This window comes from Empidonax traillii, unplaced genomic scaffold (assembly GCF_003031625.1).
Source record: "Empidonax traillii isolate 1590-97213 ecotype Southwest subspecies unplaced genomic scaffold, ASM303162v1 scaffold104:size2570737, whole genome shotgun sequence".
Classification (NCBI taxonomy): Eukaryota; Metazoa; Chordata; class Aves; order Passeriformes; family Tyrannidae; genus Empidonax; species Empidonax traillii.
In genome coordinates this window covers 2,127,492-2,145,394 of record NW_020955297.1, presented here as the reverse complement: position 1 = coordinate 2,145,394, position 17,903 = coordinate 2,127,492, and the positions used below count along the sequence as shown (strand labels likewise).

The following is a 17,903-nucleotide window of genomic DNA, read 5'->3' as shown; positions in this document are numbered from 1 at the left end:
TTCAGCCTTTCCCTCTCTTCCAGCCAACACAAAGGATTTTAGTGAGAGAGGTCACATCAATCACTCCCTTAAAATGAAGAAAAGGAATCGTCTCAGCTTCCCAACATCTTTCATTCATTCTACATGAAAAGTCCTCATTTTTTTCTCCCCCAGCACTGCCCTGGGCTCCCTCCAGCCCGGCAGTACAGATGACTCAAGCCGGCATCTATGAGTCACAAACACAAAGGATGCAGAAATGTCAATTAAGTTACACAGTCACTTCCCTAATGACAACCACACCTCAGTTCACAATTAAATTAGAAATCCAGGAAAAACAAATTGTTGTAGGGCAGATTTCTTTTTTTTTTTTTTAATCTCATGTTTCGAAAAATCAAATTCTAACACAGTTTGTTTGCCATTTCTTTTACCTCATTTTTAAGGAGGTTGGTGCGAGCTGATGTCCCAGAACTGCAGCAGTAATTTTTGCTACACTAAATTCCCCATGTCTAATGCAGCAGTCATGGGCTGGGAGGGCTCTTAGGCTTCCAGGCATCTTTGTGGTACAGAAACTCAACGTTAAACCAGTGGTGTTCATTAATAGCTTTCCAGCACAAAAAGACAACTATGATACGTTTTTGCATTTGTAATTTTCTTTCAATTAAGTTCTTCCACTTTTACTTATCTTTTGTAAATTTCCAGTGTCATTTAAATTCTTGCAGACGTGTGCAGCTTCGCAAAATGCTACGAACTTGCACAATTCTGTGCTCATGGTACCTAAGGCAGAAAGCACCAACTAATCCTCAGACTCTCCTCACTTCTGCCTCCGCTCTCATGTCTGAGTTGCCTGCCTCTTCCATCACCCACCTGCCACATCCTCCTCATTCTCTTCCCACCCAGTGAGCTGTTTCTGTCTCCTCCAACATTACAGCATCCTCCCTTCCCAAACCTTTCCACTTACCCCCTGAGCACCCTTTCACAACTCTCTCACCTCATCCTCTCCACCTCCTACTTCCCCAAGGAAATCCCTGTGCCCTTCCACCCCCCTGGATGTTCTTCATGGAGACAGGAGAAAGAAGCAGCCTTGACTACCCAGTATAGTGAGTGGGTTTGTCCAGGGGAAACCTGGATGCCGGCAAACAGGGTGCCTAGGATACAAAAGCCAGTGGGCTTTCAGTGTTGCTGCACCACGAGCCCCATCTTTGAGCCAGGGTGTGTACCAGCAGTGGGGCACTTGCAGCAGTACAGCTCCAAGAAGCGGGTAAGATGAGGCAGTCCATCTCAATCTCCTTCAAGCCGCTGAATTAAGAGTGGCAGGATGTGGCCTGCAATTTTTTTCTCAGCTGCTTCTAAACTGTTCAAGCTCCTGCAGCAACAAAAGTACAGCTCACCCCAGCCTATCTCACCTGGTGTAACACTACACACAACAGTGAGGATCACATCGAGATGTTTATTTTTCACTGGGTTAGCATGACCCAACAACTCAGTTCCTCACAAAAACACTTCAGCCAGTACCATAGCTATATAGTTTAAAAGAAATGTGGAAATTTTGTGTGCAGAAAAACAGCACTTAGAACACAAGAGCATTAAAAGCCTGGGAAACATTCGGTTTGTGGCAGCAGTTTCTTCCTCTCGAAATACAAAGAAACACAAAAACTAACATGACATGCATGCTTGTTTCAAGATGTTCTACATTTCAGCAGTGGCAAAGTGAACGCTATTCAATCACTGCGAGTAGGTGATAGTCTTAAAGCCACAGAACTCCTCAGGATGCTCTAGCCTTCATGCCTCTGCTCCACGGGCTTCTTACAGCTTTCCGGTGCTCCTGCGGAGCATGACCCATCTATGGAGGGGGTTTTCAAGCTCTGTCTCTGGTCAGGAAGCCCTCCTCCTACACAGGATCTAACTTCAAAATTGCCAGAATCTCAAAAATCTAAGGGAAAGGTAGGAGAGAAAGAATAAAATACAACTGAACAAGATTTAAAACAAAACTTAAAACACGGTTAGAACAAAAGGTGCTCTTTGAACAAGTCTAGCCTGACCCAGAGCAGTGAAGATGCTTCCTGCAGGGGGGTGTACACAGGAATACTCTCAGGAAGAGTCTTCCATCTCCTCTCCTCCTTTCTGAATCTGCTCACCAGAGAACCTGGCTATTAATTTGAGGTGTTTCCTTATTCTTTTATCTTCCTTCTCACACCCCAGCACTTTAACTCCTGGGTGTCCACAGATCATGCACGCTGGTTATGACCCAATCACTAATTCTGTGGCAGTCAGCTGGACCATCCAGCCTCCTGGCACGTGCTTTGCCAGCACCCCAGTTTTGGTACCCACCTCTAGAAAAGTTTCTTATCTCTCTCCTTAAAACCTGGCAGGCTGCATGGTTTTTTGATGTTACCACCTTCATATAACCACCCACAACTGACACCACAACTCACACTTGGCTTTTCCCTGCCAACAGCCGGAGCTGGTGTGGTGTGAGCTAAAAAGCCAGTGCTCTCTGAGCGCAATCCACAGAGGGCTGGCACAGAGGGACATGTTCACTGCCAGGCTGCACAGGCAATCCTACCCAAAATGCCTGAGACCCAACACAGCCTGAATTCCAGCCAGTGTTACATGTATATGAGGAGCACTGCTGGCTGCTTTGAGGATAAGAAGTTTTCCAGAGCTAAGGGCAGCAAGTACCACTGCCCAAGGAAGGAATAAAAAAATCTCCTCCCTTTAGGGGCAAGACAGTAGTTATATGGTTCAGATCCAATGCAAGCAATAACGAAGGAAGGCAGGCATAGGCTGGGCACTTAGGACACAAATGCAGCATTAAAAAAAATTGCTTCTGACACAAGAACAGCTGACAGTGATAATCTCCACAGCTCAGCACGAATTTATACAATCTTTCAACAACTCCATTAGACAGGTGTGGTAGCAGCCAGCTGTACAGCATGCACAGACCAAAGTTTCTCAAGTGCCCAGATGGCTCTGTAGCGCACCAAGGTGGTGCCACCTGCCCAGGCACCACCCTCATCTACCACCACTATCTGTCCACAGAGAGGTATCACTATCAGCTTTAGAGCTGGTCTGGGTAATGAGTGAGTTCAGACTCCAAAATGATGGATGTTCCCATCCACAACACAGTGACCCCCAAACAGCTCCGTCCAGACAGGTTTAAAAGCCAGATGTACTTTTGGCCTTTAATTCTCTGCCCAAATTATGAGCAGAGACAAGTCAAGCCATAAGGCGGGGTGGGCTGCATGTTATTAGGGAAGGTAAGCTTATTAGCTGAAATGTAATAAATCTCTGTAGATATCTGGAATAGCAGAAGGCAACAGTTTGCTTAGCCATATCACTGGTAATGAGTTGGCAAGAGGAGAGCATTCCAAAACGTTAACCTAAAGCTTAATGTGACCAGTATGCACTTTCTGTGAGAGTACTTAATAAGACTGGTTCACCCACAGTGGAGAACTATTTGTCTGCTCACGCCTTCCATGAAATGCAGCAGGATATAAAAAAGTGTGATTTTAGCAGTTTAGAATACAAAACGCAGGGAAAAAAAATCTTTGAAAAGTGATTGATGCAGTCTAATCATGTTTCACACAAGAGCATTTCAAATTATGTTAGATATTTTTATAGGATCTAGATATGATAAAAGAGGTTTGCCAGGTGGCAAGGTAGGCAAGGGGGAGGAAGGAGTAAGAAAATAATTCTGTGTTGACTGCTTCTAATACACAGGCATGTGGATAATGCCATACAAACCAAGGATGAAATGCACCAAAGAAAAGTGCTAGCTTAGCTGTTAAGGTTATGGAGTTTTGCTTTCTAATCAACGCTTACCCATATAGCTGTTTTTAAATATTGATCTGGTAAGCAGGATCCCAAGGGAAAATAAATATCAAAAGGGGTGATTTAATTCAGTCATCCTGATTTCTGCATAACATGATCCTATTTCTTCAAAAACCCAGAAAGCAGTAACTTAAGTGAAGCTTATAGATCAGCTAATATATTTACAGCCTTAAAATAACACGAGACACTCTATAAAGTATGCTGAGATCCAAAGTTAATCTCTTTTAGCAATATTCTTGCAGCAAGTAAAGATGAATTTTACGGTGAAAAAATCCATTTTATCAGGAGCAAGACTGAGCTTTCTAATAACTGAGCTACTTTCTAATATGGCACATCATTTTACTTTACTTATAAAGAACAGTATGCTAAATCTCCAGTTAGGCTTCATTTGATACAGTAGAGATGTTGCAAAACCAATACCCTCTTTCAGAAAGTCTCGTTGCTCTTGATAATGACCACATTACAATGCATTTTTGATGCACAGAAATGGTACTGTTACAATCAGCAGCTAAACACTTGTTCTGATGGTGTCAGCCAGGCAGCTTTTCCTGGGCTTCTCAGAGCTGTGGAACAGTTGCAAACACCATAAGCTCATAGGAAAAATCCTGCTTCACCAAAACTCACTGTTCAGAGGTGCTGAACAGATTTAAGCAATCTCTGTTTAACACATATTCTGATTTTCAGCATAGGATAAAATGGTGATTGGCATTCTTGACTCTCATCTATCTCCAGGAGAGCATAAGAGCACATTGCAGCTTCTATGCTGGTTTTGTTCTGGGGACTCTGATACCAGCACACCTGAACTTAAAGCAAAGGGAGGTTTAATATTACTCAAACCAGGACCATTGAGCTCATTTCAGACTCATCACCTCAGTGAAATTGGTGTGCTTCTCAGTGAATCCCAGATGCAAAAGATACGTCTGAAAGCTACTATAAAGTTATGCTGTAAAAGTGTTCCCAGGTTTACACAACATCATTTCCACACCACAAACCTGAAGATTTCTGATTTAGGCTCACAGAAGGTAAAACATCAGATATAAGGATTGCTCTGGGCAAGCCGCCATCTCGGCTGCAGAATTATTTTGGGGGGGTGATATGCCATCAGCATTATCAGCTAAACCATCAGCCATACATACAAATGTTTGCCTCTGTACAAAGACATCAAGAAGGGACCAGACTAGACTCTGATTTACTTTCATTGCCTTTCTTTGACCTCTGGAAAGAAAACCACAGGCTCAGAAAACCTTCAATAATCATCTCTGCCACAATTGTCCTGCAGCACAGAAACTACAGACGACAAAAACCAGCAACAACTCAATCTGACAGCAGTAACCTGTAACACTGGATTTACAGTAATTTAGGATAGATTATAATTAAATTACTGAGGGAAACTTTTCTGCACACCCTGCTCTGCATCATGGGTAACATTTAGGAATTATACAAGAAACCACACATATCACTGGTAATAACTGGGGTGGTGCCTATATGAACATGCCAACCTGACACCAATCCGTGCCAGTGACACCCCTGGGAGGGGTGGGCAGCACCCTCTGCTCCTAGCCACTCCCCATCCCTCCCTTGCATGCTTTCATGCTTTCCCATCACATCCAATCTGGGAAAAACACTGACATTTGAGCTGGATCTGTTCTGTGACTTGACTAAGGATGGATGGTGTGGGCAGTGCAGACAAAGACACAATTCGGATGACTACATAACCCCCTCGCCGATTGTGCAAAAATGGCACGTTCCATTTATTTGTACAATTTGAGCCCTAAGTGATTCTTACATCTCACAGCAGCCTATTAACAAAAAAAGACTTTGTGAATGGAGTAGCCGGGTAAACACTTCAAACAAACACATCAATTATGCATAAGTCGGTATACTTTTTCTACCTTAGGGATCAAAACTGAAACAAGACTAAAGAATTATGTTTTATTTGTATTAAAAATGTATTAGCTACTGTCCGAGATGGTTTTCTAGAACATTTGGTATGCTACCCAGGAAATTCTGTCTGAAGCTTGTATTGTTTATTATTGCCAATACCAGGAGAAACCTGGCACTGTTATATCTGGGAACTACAGTAATAATTCTTCAGGCAGAACAGCTTATATTTAATAAGAATAACTTTTTCATCCGAGCCAGAAGATCTAAAGGGAAAGGAAGCCCCAATTTTACCCATCTATTTTATATATTCAGACTTTACAACCAATCTCTCTTTTATGGCACAAAGTGAAACTAGGCAATCATTTATGAACGGATCCTGTGCTCACCTTTGATCAAACTGTGCCATAACACTAACTGGTAACCAGAGACATATGAAGACTGTGCAGTTTCATGGAAGATACAGAAAGTGAAAAGAGGGTAATTTTTCTAAGGGGTACACAAATTCTGAGCAAAATCCTGAAGAACAAGGCAATGTGAACTACAGAACTGGATTTTTCCATCTATGTCCCATGAATGTAAGCCACATGTAATACACTTGATTAAGCCTCTGAGAGACAAATGGGTATGAGTACTGGATGACTACAGAGCCTGTTTGTTGTTTGCTTTTCTTTTTAAGAAAAAAGAAATCAAATTAAATTTTAAAAATAGGTGGCCAGACAGACATAAAAAACTATCTTTGTGGAATCCAGGCTAGATGTTTAACAACTGGGAGATAACAGCGACTCACCAGAGGCAGCTGCTGTGTTTGGGAAAGAGGAAAGAAGCTGAACGCACAGCTTCACATCTCCTTTGATTCTATAACTAAGATCAATTCTAGTAACACTCTCTGAAGACCTGGACAGCAAGAAATAGATGCTTTATTTACAGCTTCTCTCTTCCTCTTTTTTTCTTGAATAAAAAAGTCAAGTCAAAATGCATCATGTTTGGAGCACGTAACAAGGAAGCGGACAAAGCAATATTTGCTATCACAGAGAAAAGTTACTTGCAGCAAGCAAGCCATGTCTGATGGCTTCTCAATGCTCAGAGACACAAGAGAGACTCCACAAGGGGCTCTTGTCACTTCCCCAGAGAAGACAGCATGTGAGGAATGGAGCCTGCCTGAAATCTGGGGATCCTTCCACTTTGTCCCAGCTGTCCCAGCATTCAGCTCTAGGTCTGCTGTGTGATGCTTGACAAAGTCACCAAGTCATGCCTCAACAAAGCACAACAGAGAGCAAAATGAAAAAAAGTACTACCCTAGTTAGAGAACTAATTTGTTTTCTAGTCTAATGGTTATAATCAGTAGACTTCCTGAGTATCAATCTTCCTGAACCACAGAAGGGGTGAGATTACAGACTGACAATTGGAATTTTTACATATTAGGCATCTAAGTGCCATTTTCAGGAGTTTGGTAATGAAAACTCTACAAGGCATTTTTCTATAAATTAAAAAATTTTCATGGCATGGCTACAGAAGCATGTGGGTTTTTTTAAGGCAGGATATTTTTAAATCACAGAGAAGTAAATTACTGTGTTCAAGATGCTGACATTAGACACTATAAATATTCCTAAACTGACTCCACTTTTGAACATCAAGGGTGAGAGAAAGGAAGGGGAGAATAGAAAGAAAAGAATACATGAATGTGTGCTGATCAAGCTTCTAGGGCAAGTTATTAAAATAAAAACACTGAAATGTAAGGGGACAATTACAAGAATTAATGCCAACAAATTGGTACGCAACTTAACGAAGCAAGCTAATAATGGCATCCCACTTGGGATTAATTGCAATACATTAATCAATTAAGAATCACTGAGAAAGCAAAAAAACTGCAGGTCAAAAACATTTACAATGCTGTAAACTGGAAGATAGCGATCCTGACATTCAAATGAACATTAAACTAGAAGAGCACAGAAATCTATTCCCCATGCAATGCACACAACCAGCTCTCATTAATGGTTACGACAGATAGCTCAAGACACTGAGGAGAGACCCCATAAAATATACAGTGTTTTTCAAATCTGTAGCATTGCACAACTTTGGAGTCCAAGTGCTCTCAACAGCAAGAAAGTTTGCAGTTCCTTCCCAACATCAACAACTGCGATGTTTCCACTAAATAAATCCGAGCAGAGGACTGTGATTTATGACAAAAAGCAGAAGTCACTCGACAAGCCATTCCCATTGTTAGCCACCCTCCTTCCTCCTGCACCCAAACCAGAGAGGCGATGGCACAAGTTGTGAGTTATGGTCTCAGACTGAGCAGTTAAAAAGGCATTTACAGTGCATTTTCGGGGAAAAAACCCAACTAATTCTAATTTTTACCTTCAATTAGATTTTTTTCAGACACTTTGGAAATTCATTTTTGTAGATATGTCTGAAATTAAAAACAAAATAAAAGCCAAAGACCCTCTGCAAATTCTGGTATTTTGCTCTGCATTGTAAAAGGAACTGCATGGCACCACTTTCTGTACAGCTCATATCCTTTAAAACTCAATCTAACAAAAAGGCTTTAATTGAAAATACTGCATTTTGGAGGTCATCTGACAACATCAGGGTTTCTGCCTTATTGGAAAATACCACGAATGAGTTCACAGAGCTGAAGAGAAGAAGGGAAGGAAAGACGATTTCTTGGGCACTGAAGAAGATAAGTGCACATAAGGTAGATTATCCTTCTACACTGCACAGTCAGCCTGTGGATAGAAAAGTTTCAACACAGCAGGTTGCAGCCATCATGATTCTAGAGACTGCAAATGCCTCTTGGCAGAACACAGGCAAGCAGAAGCAGAACGATGTGTTTGCTTCCAAGAACGATCTGTTTCAGCCGCCCTGTCAGCCTGTGCCTCCAAATCCAGCCCACCTTTCGCTCACACATTCGTACCTCGTTCCTCCAGGCATGCTTGCTTAGGATGTTCAGGCTGCTGTGTGAACACCTCTGCTCTCAGCACTCACAGATTTAGCCACGTGTTCCTTCCCATGGTAAGCCGTGACAAGCGTGCAGCCGTGTGAGTGAGAGTCGGAACCCACAGCACCCTGCACACCAACAGAAACTCTGCTCGTGCTTGCATGGGATTTGACATGAGGGATTACCAGGAGCCCCCAGCAGCAAAGGTGTGTATCAGTGCTGCTGTCAATGGACAGAAAGTTTGGAGAATTGAAGATTATCTGGTAAAAAACCCCCCACAGGTGAAAGGGCCAGTGTTTCTTCAGTGCCGTTCAGCTCATTAGCAAAGCCCTCATTTCTTGAGCCCAGCAGCACTGAGTGATGAACATCATTGGGCTCACAGCCCTGACTCCTTCCCAGCTCTCTGTGCTCCCCAAATTGCTCATAGGTTTTGCTCAGTGAAGTCCCAGGGCTCACCCCCGCAGTCTGTCCCTTCCCTTCCCTGCTTCTCTGCTCTGATGGAAGTGGGATCTTCAAGAAAGGGATGCAGCTCTGCCCATCTCACAACTGCACCACCCTCCACAGCTGAAAACCTTTTGAAGCTTCTCCAGTAAACTCAAGATTTCATCAGAGACTGTTTGTTAAGTGCTCCTGAGAATCAGCTCACTCATTTATGTACTAAAACAAAGGATGAAGCGCCTTATTACAAGAAACCTTGATTTTTAAAAAGAACCTCTGTTGTAAACAGCAATTTTACTATTAAGCATGACCTATTTGGGCAATGGTATGAATTAGAATAAAGTTAAAGTCTCATTGTTAAGCACTTGAAACTCAATAAGCACCAAAATTGAAACTGGAGATATACAGATATATATTTTACTCACAGAGCTATTCCCCATCTGTTCTCCTCTTTCTTTCTTATTTTACATAAAATATTCAAAAATATTCCTATTTCCCAAAGAAACTTTCAACATAAGTTGAAATAAAAGTCAGAATTTTGGGCTTAGTTAAAAAAATATTTTTGTTTTCTTTAATGGGAGGGGTAGAACATATTTTTTAGAAACACACAGCTTCCATGAATTTTTATCTTCTACACAAACCCACCTCCAATCAAAACCACCTCTGGAGGCTGTTCCATGCCATTCATGTACTGAACTCAATTAAAATCTAACAGACTTTTACAAAGTCTCAAAATTTTGTATTTAAATTCTCCACAATGTAAGATCAATTTTGAGAATTTTATATCCACTTATTCACGGGAAAACTAGGAGAATCATTTTCTGCTCCAGAAGAGATGCTGCGCATGTCACTGTACAGCACTACATGTATTGTACAAGGTGAGCCTCAGAAAAATGTACTCTCAGTGCTGTACTGGCCATATCTACCTAATCTGACTGTGTCTTTATATGCCAGGGTATCTGCTTTGTACCCCTCTACCTCTATGCTATTCTTCTATTAGTAACTAATGATTTTAAATAACTGCAACATTTCAAAATGCTGAGAAAATGGACATAGTGAGCAAGGACACATTTCAACCTGTTTTGCTTGCCTTCACTTCCATGGAGAGTCAATAGTATATAGGCACTGAATAAGCAGCTTTAGCCTGTACACATTTTCATGTTATGAAGATAATAAAAGCATACCTGTACTAATACATAAATAACACTGCTAATCAATAATAACAGTTTTATTATTCATAAGCAACTATTAATAAAACACCATGGATTCTAATGTAACCATTAAAAGAATTAATACTGTAATTTAATTTTAAGGTCTTTACATTTATCTGAAGTCTATTAAAATAAATGAAAAGTCTCTCAATGACTGCAGATGATACCCCACATGTTAATGATGCCACGTGTTACTTTAACTACCGCAAATCACCTCTAAGATGTTGCCTAAACACTGGAGCACTGATTATGCTTCATGTGGGTGGGTATAATGTTCCAAGAGAAGTGCACACCTCTTTCTCCATTCTCATTTCCAAAATCAAGCTAGTTTTGCTCAGACTTTCAAGAAGCACTATAATGAGGGAAAGGTGGAATTAGGGAATTTCCAGGAATTGAGATGGGGACATGGAACCCTCGTCTCCTGCTTGACATGGTTGTCTCAACACCTACAGTATTTAAAGCACTTATCCACTCAATTTATTTGGTTATGATGGGAAACACATGAAACAGTTAATGAAAGGGAAGAAGAGGGAAGAAAAAGGCTTCTAAGAGAAGTTAAAAGCTCAATTCTGTTGTTTGAGAAATGCACATTAAAAAAAGCATATTTGTGCCAAATATTCAATAGCTTTGATGGCGTTCCACCAATTTATTCTGTGATCAGCTCATTTAGGTCCCTGTGAAAAGTTATTGATCTTCTTGAAGAAGTACACCAAGAGCTACTATCAAAAAATCTCACAAAAAGCAAGGCCACAATTACTCATTTTACTGGAGAACAATCTCTGCATACATGAGTTAGAACTAAATATAAAGATATTTACATACAGATAACGCACACATAGATCTAAAAGTTAAAAGGGCTACAAAGTATTTTTTCCACAACTTTAAAAAAGTGTCAGCATTGGATAAGAAAATTATGAATGGCAACCCAGCAAAAGGCCTGTAAACCCCTTGATTTTTATCCCATGTACTTTTGAAAATACTGCTAGTTGCACATTTGCTGCCAAGTACCTAATTACCTTTAAAAATCTAGCTCTGCACTGCTAAAGCTCTTGAGTGATCGAGATATCAACATCACTCATCATTATGGAGCTAATTTTAATGATGAAAGCATTGCTAAAAGTTATTTTAAAATTCATTTTTACTTTAACTTCTTTAGAGATGATTTGTTTGAGTACCTGAGACACAGTAACTAATCACTGATGGTTTTCTTTGCAAATATAAAATAGATTTATATGCCCTCCCTGTAGGAAAAAGAATTCCATCACCTCCTCCTGAATTTCTGAGCTATTGAATATTTGATGAGTGCTTAGGGAATCAGTATTGTGTCTTTTCACAGCAGTAATCAAGGAATGAAGTATTCTCTGTCATAATGAATCTACTGCAGGACTAAAAGACGAATATTTCAAACGCAAAAGCAATATGTTTGTTTTGAACACATTTAAGTTTGGCTTTAATAAAGCAAGTAGTGAAGTGTGCAATGAATTATATTGTTAGATGGTTAAAACAGAGCCATGCAATATGTCTGAATGCATTTAATCCAAGTAACTACTCATTTTAAATGTGACTTATAAATATGTATTACATGTATATAGATGGATGGATGACTCAGGAACCATGAGAGATCTGGGCCTTGCCTTCCACTCCCGGCTCACTTCAAAACCAGCTCAGCCTGACAATTAACCAAGGCCCGGAGCCAGAACATCATTAACCACAAGCTGAATGTTATGTGGGCTGAAACTGAGCATGTGCACCAACGATTCAAGTCAGGATCATTTAAATCACGCCTGAGGTGCCCGGCTGGGCTGGGACCTGCTGTGTGTATTCCAGCAGATGGAGGGTCCCAGTGTGCAGCCACCGGCAAATTCAAGATGCCCACAAAGCAAGGAGCCCCTCAGCCAGCTCTGTCACTGTGGTGGTACCATTTCTGCAGATCCAGAGGCCTTTACTGCAAACCAAGAGGATGCTGTTGGCAGGGGTTCATGGGCATGTCTAGTTAAACATCTCCCACAAGCACGAGCTCCACTTTGAGAAACACCACATAACCCCAATACTGAAAGGAATGGCCATAATGTGTTCTCCTGAAAAACTTGTCAGAAGGCAAAGAGAAGTCACAGACATTCTCTCATTTGTCTCCAGAGGACTTTGATTTTTGTTAAAATAACAAGTGGGTTCTCTTTAACAACAAAGAAAAACCAGGTTTCAGAGCCCAGTTAGAGATTTCAGGCCAGTTCATCTCATTTGCAAACTGAGAACACCTGCTAGAGTCCCCACAGTGCTATTTTGTGTGAGACCCTCTCAGTGTCTATCTACAATGAGATAGGGATGAGCAGTTATAGCAATTTGTATTTGCAAGAATTGTTTCCTAAGTTCAACTAGTAATTTTTTTAAAATCAGGTCAACTGACCTGCAGCACACAAACAGAAACAGAATTTATCAACAGAGCTTACAATGAAAGCAATGAGAAAAGCACAGATTTAGTTTGCATTTACAACAAAGTTTCAAGTGCTTCAGTTATACCAGTTCAGAACCAATGTACTTTACCTGGAAATTGCCCCTGGAATAATGAATTCAATAAGGAAAATTCTTATATAGTCCAAGCTAAATTATTTAAAAAGGAAGAAAGAGGGTTCTTAATTATTTAATGTTTCACCAATAATTATATAGTTCAGTATAATGTTCGCTCACCAGAGAACCTGATTTTCAAAGGAACATTTGTGAACATCAGTCAAATAAAAAACACCTGCCAGATTATAAACTCAGTGCAGTACACATTCATTCCAACACAGCATTACTGTATTAGCAAAAATCCAAGTCTTGCCTTAGTGGCAAATCTATCCAATAATTGATGTTAAAATATTTACACAGGAAAGCACGCATGACTCAGTTTTTTAATGCATTTGTAAAAAACAGTATGACCTCTCTTGCTACATTTTTTCTACAGCTAAATTCTAGGTAAATGAGTTTGAGATGGGACTACAGCTCTGGAAAATTGAAAGCTATAAAATTAGTACTTGAGTAATCTAAACTGCCAATCAAAATGTGACCATGGACATCTTAGGGATATTTCATTCAAAAGTCACTAAGAATCAGTTTTAAAAGACAGCTTTAAATTAGCTACATGAAATACTAGCCATGGTATGCTTAGCCACATGGAGCCCTGGGGAGCAAGGCTCAGGGAACACCAAGTATTTCTGAATAAAAAGGTTTTTCTAAGTCGTGGATCACCAGCTCCAGCATACAATACACAGCTGAGGGAGCTAAAACAGCACCTTAGTCAAACAAAGTACAGATCTGCAAAGGATTATCATCACCCATTAATAACCCTACGTACAACAACTCAAGCTATATAGGAAAACTCTGGAAAACCCTCATGACGGCCAAAACATGAGTTGTCATGTTGATGTCCTTAGAGTTTACTTACACAGGCCAGAATTCAGCACATGCCCTTCCACACTGGGAACTCTGGGCTCTACAAATCCTCCTTGACTGTTCTCTGTCTTGGAGCAAAGCTACCCAGAAGGAAAACCTGATACACTCACAAGTTTAACAGCACAGCGTTGATTTCTCATTTCAACCCAAAGGCAAAGTAAAAAAAAAAAAAAAAAAACCACACAAAAAAAGAAACTCATTTTCTTTCTGCCGCAAAACAGGTTGTCCCTGGGTCATTTTGCCAAAGAATTACCTTATTCCCACTCTCTGGAAAAGATCAGAGACTGTTTATCAGTAATGGTTTCAGATTTCATGGCTCCTGGAGCAGAGGAGCTCAGCTGCACCATCATCCGCACTTTACAGCCTCATGTCCTGCAGCCTGCAGGGCTGGAAATGATGAAAAGTATAGATTTCTGCTTCCCTGAAGGGACTGCAACACTCAATTGTGGTCCTGAAGAGCCTGAGGTCTCTTACAATCAAAGATGGGTTTTTTTAACAGCATTACAGATTATTTTATGTTATTTTTAGTGAGTTTAATGACTCCCTTGGAATTGTGCAAAGTGGGGCTTGCAGTAAGTGCAGCACCTGGCTTTGCAGGTGGGGAATACAAAACACAGTCCCACCACAATTTTAAGATCCTCTAAAAACAGGATTTAGGGAATAAATGTCACATACAGATTAGGAAACGGTGGGACACGGAGCAGTGCTTCACACGGCTGATGTGAAGCATGTCAGGGTAATTTAGCAATTAAATTCCAGACAGATGATGCCCCAACACGTGTTGCACACCATGGCACAACGCAGGCTCCTGACACAGCACACACACAGAACCCACAGCTCTTCATTGTGGTACAAACCAGCCTTTGGCTGTTCTGTTCCTAAACTTCAGTCTCGTATGGCCAAATTCAATTTGCCTAAAGCTTCCCTTATCACATCGAGATTAAGAAATCTGGGGAATCATCATGCTATGCCACTGCAAATTATCACAGCTCCACCTTTGTCCTAACATGAAATGCCACAGGAGCACTCAGAATCCAACAGTGATGAATTTAACATGCCTCCTTCCACTAGCCTGATGTCAGCAGAGTTACAGCAATTTACGCAATACAAGGATCTGTCCTTTTCTCCTTATCAAAGCATTTGATCAAAATCAGTGACATGGAAAAAGACAACCTTACTTAATTTGAGCAGCAGAGTCAGGCTTGTCACTCTAACATCATAAGAAAAAGGGAGGTATTTACATATGGGTACTTGCATATTCCTTTTTATCTGGCTTCACAAAGGTACCAGCAAGATCACTTTCTTCCTTAGTAAAAACTAGTGTGAAACCTCACAGAGGATCAGCATTTTCTCTTGCTCTTCCCTCCCTCCTTTTCTCTCTTTTGAAAAGCAAGACCTTAAGACATTTCAAATCTTCATTAGCCACTTCTCTGCCTGTGACAGCCTGGTGGTATGGAGCGGCTCCAACTCCCTCCATTCAACTCACCTCGGAGTCAGAAAGGTAAAATCCTGTTTCTGATGCAACGTGACACAAAGCTCACCCTGCTGAACAGCACTGTCACGTGGCTCACACGCCAGCCACGGCAAGCAGCAGCCCCTGCCCCACACCACAGTTCTGGAGCATTTTGAACCATAAATGAGCTCCCCCAGTAGCCCCACTCTCAGGATGCATTTTAAAAAAGCGGATGCATAAATTCACTTATTTGGAAACCTGGTCTGCTCAAGAACTTGTTACTATGACAATTTAGAAGAAGCTGCTACAGATAAGATTGATGAAACTTATTGATTAATTTTCTCTCCAGCTATGTTTGAATTTTAAGTTTTCCCTAAACAGAACCAGTTGGTGTTGGTTTGTTAGTATTCCAGGAATTGCAGCAATGTGCTTCAGCAGCGAAGGAAGTTCAGTGATAAATGTGTTCTCCAATCTGCATCTGTAGAGCAGCTATAAAATCAGAACAATTCATGCAAAATTTTTCATTATGTTTTTAAATATACTTATTTACATTTTAAATCACACATAGACAATATGAAATATCTTTCACTTAGACAGGTGGGAACAAGAAAACAGATGCATCCATTAAGCTTGAAACAATTCAATGAATTAAATAGTACTGGGTGAACACTTCGGTTTATGGATATAGCCTTTGTTTAAACTTACTTGAAAAAACACGGCCATGGCTCCTACTACCCTGTTTTCTAGAACTGCTGTTCCAAAACTGTCAAAGTCATCGGGATTGTAGAAGTAAATCTGCATCTGTAAAAATTAAAACCAACAACAAAATCACATTAGTGTTGATCCATAAAGTTTTCAAATGAGGTAATGCACACAGATTGTATGTAAAGCCAGTGTTATGAACCTGAGATAAAGGAATTCTGCTGAACAATACTGTTTAACCAGCATCTTGATTAATAGCATGACTGCCCTACTGGGACAGTAAGCAGGCAAGAGAGTCAGTGCAATGCATTTTAATACCAAACCAAAGGACAAACAGTATGGTCAGTCTGTTTAGCTGGTAAACTTTGTGCTTTCTGCCAGCATCTCTTCATTTCTTTGCTCATTGCAGGCTCATCTCCTGCTCTGTTAAATGTGCTAAACATATTTATCTCAGAAACCATAGAGAATTTTGAAAAGGATTTCAACGTTTAGAGTTATTCCTTTACTCCTAAAGCAATTTGTAAGATAAAAGTCTGTCTCTGTAGCAATGCATTTTTATGAGCCTCTGATATTCAGGTCTACCAGTTAGGGTCAGAATGTTCCCTGTCTTCAGTTAAATTTCGTGACTTTTATTTCCAAAGCGTTAGAACTCTGCAAGAAGTATGAGACAAAATTAGATATTTTGATGTCATTTTCAGATGAATAATAAATATTGATAATTAGACAAACTGCAAGTAAAAGAGGGTGAGAACAATGATTACCCAAACTAGAAAATGGTGGAGTTACACAAATAGAGAACCAAGAAACAGCTTCCTCCATACACTCTCGCTGGTGAACAATCCCACCCCACCTCACACCCTTGCCATGAATAAGGGTAACCTATAGAGACCCGTGGGTGTTCCTGCTCTTAATTTCTTGTATGGTCCTTGTTCCATTTCCCACAGTAGGTGAGCTCCCACTTCTGCCAGCCATCCAAACACACTGCTGCTTCTCCAGTAGCTGTTCAACCCCTCCACTCCCAAAGAAACCCCTGGTGTTAGTCCATCTGTATCAGCCATGATTTGCTCCAAAGGATCTGGTTTACATCCAAAACCTGCAATGCTCCCTTCTCAACATTATACCATGCAGGTGCGTGCAGTCATAGGACAAATTCAGTACTGGTAACATTTATTATATGTGTGCCCCACACAATACAAATGAAAACCATGTGGCTGATGGTGACAGCCAAGCACAAGAACTGGACTTTGCAGCAGTTGCTCCTGGGGCTATGCAGGGAACGTCCCGGATGGATTTCACAATCCAAATCAGTGCTGGCTGGCTGGCTGGCTGATGTGTAGGCTCTCTTGTGCACACTGATGCCAGCAAAAAAAAAAAAAAAAATCTGTTCCTGGCTATGAAATGGGAATGGACCCACCAGGCTTCTCTGCCACTGGCCCCTTGCCTGAACCCTGCACACTCACTCCTTCTCTGCTGCCCATCCCCCATTACCCAACCTTTTCACAGCATTGCTAGGTGATAGGAGACACCCACACAACCCACAGTTTAAGGGAGAAGAAGGTCTAGCTGATACTGTCCCTGCATCCCAACACACTGCCATCTGACCATCCTTCCCTCCTGCAAGTCTGTCTGCAGGAAAATACTCCGCTGGACCCAAAGACTTGTTTGGGTTTTTCCAAGACAGTGCTGCATGACAAATCCTACTGTGTCCACAAATGCAAGTATTTTTCCCATATTTTGTATGTGCCGGATGAGAGTATACCCTTTTATCTTGCTCAGATACATTCCTACTCCCATTTACTGATTGATTCCCAGGCTTCTGACAGGACATATTGCCTGTAATGGATAGGTGCTTTGCCAGTATTATACAGATAATAAAACATCATCATACAGGGAAAAGGCCAAGATGAAGATCAGAGCCTTCAGAGGTAGAGGTACTTTTTTCAGCAGGAGGATGGCCCACAAAAAAAAAAAAGAAAAAAAAAATTGGCACTCATACTAACTTCATAAAATTTGAAAGCCATTTTCTTCCCCTATTTTG

The 17,903-nt window shown here is 40.9% G+C and overlaps 1 protein-coding gene across 1 annotated transcript in view; it reads right to left on the bottom strand.

The window, feature by feature from the left end:
* Positions 1-17,903, bottom strand: part of PTPRG (protein tyrosine phosphatase, receptor type G) — a 396,402-nt gene that overhangs the window by 123,607 nt on the left and 254,892 nt on the right. The window contains exon 5 of the mRNA XM_027882233.1: positions 15,869-15,964. Within this exon, the coding sequence (XP_027738034.1) occupies positions 15,869-15,964 (96 nt within the window). The remainder of the gene's footprint in view (positions 1-15,868; positions 15,965-17,903) is intronic.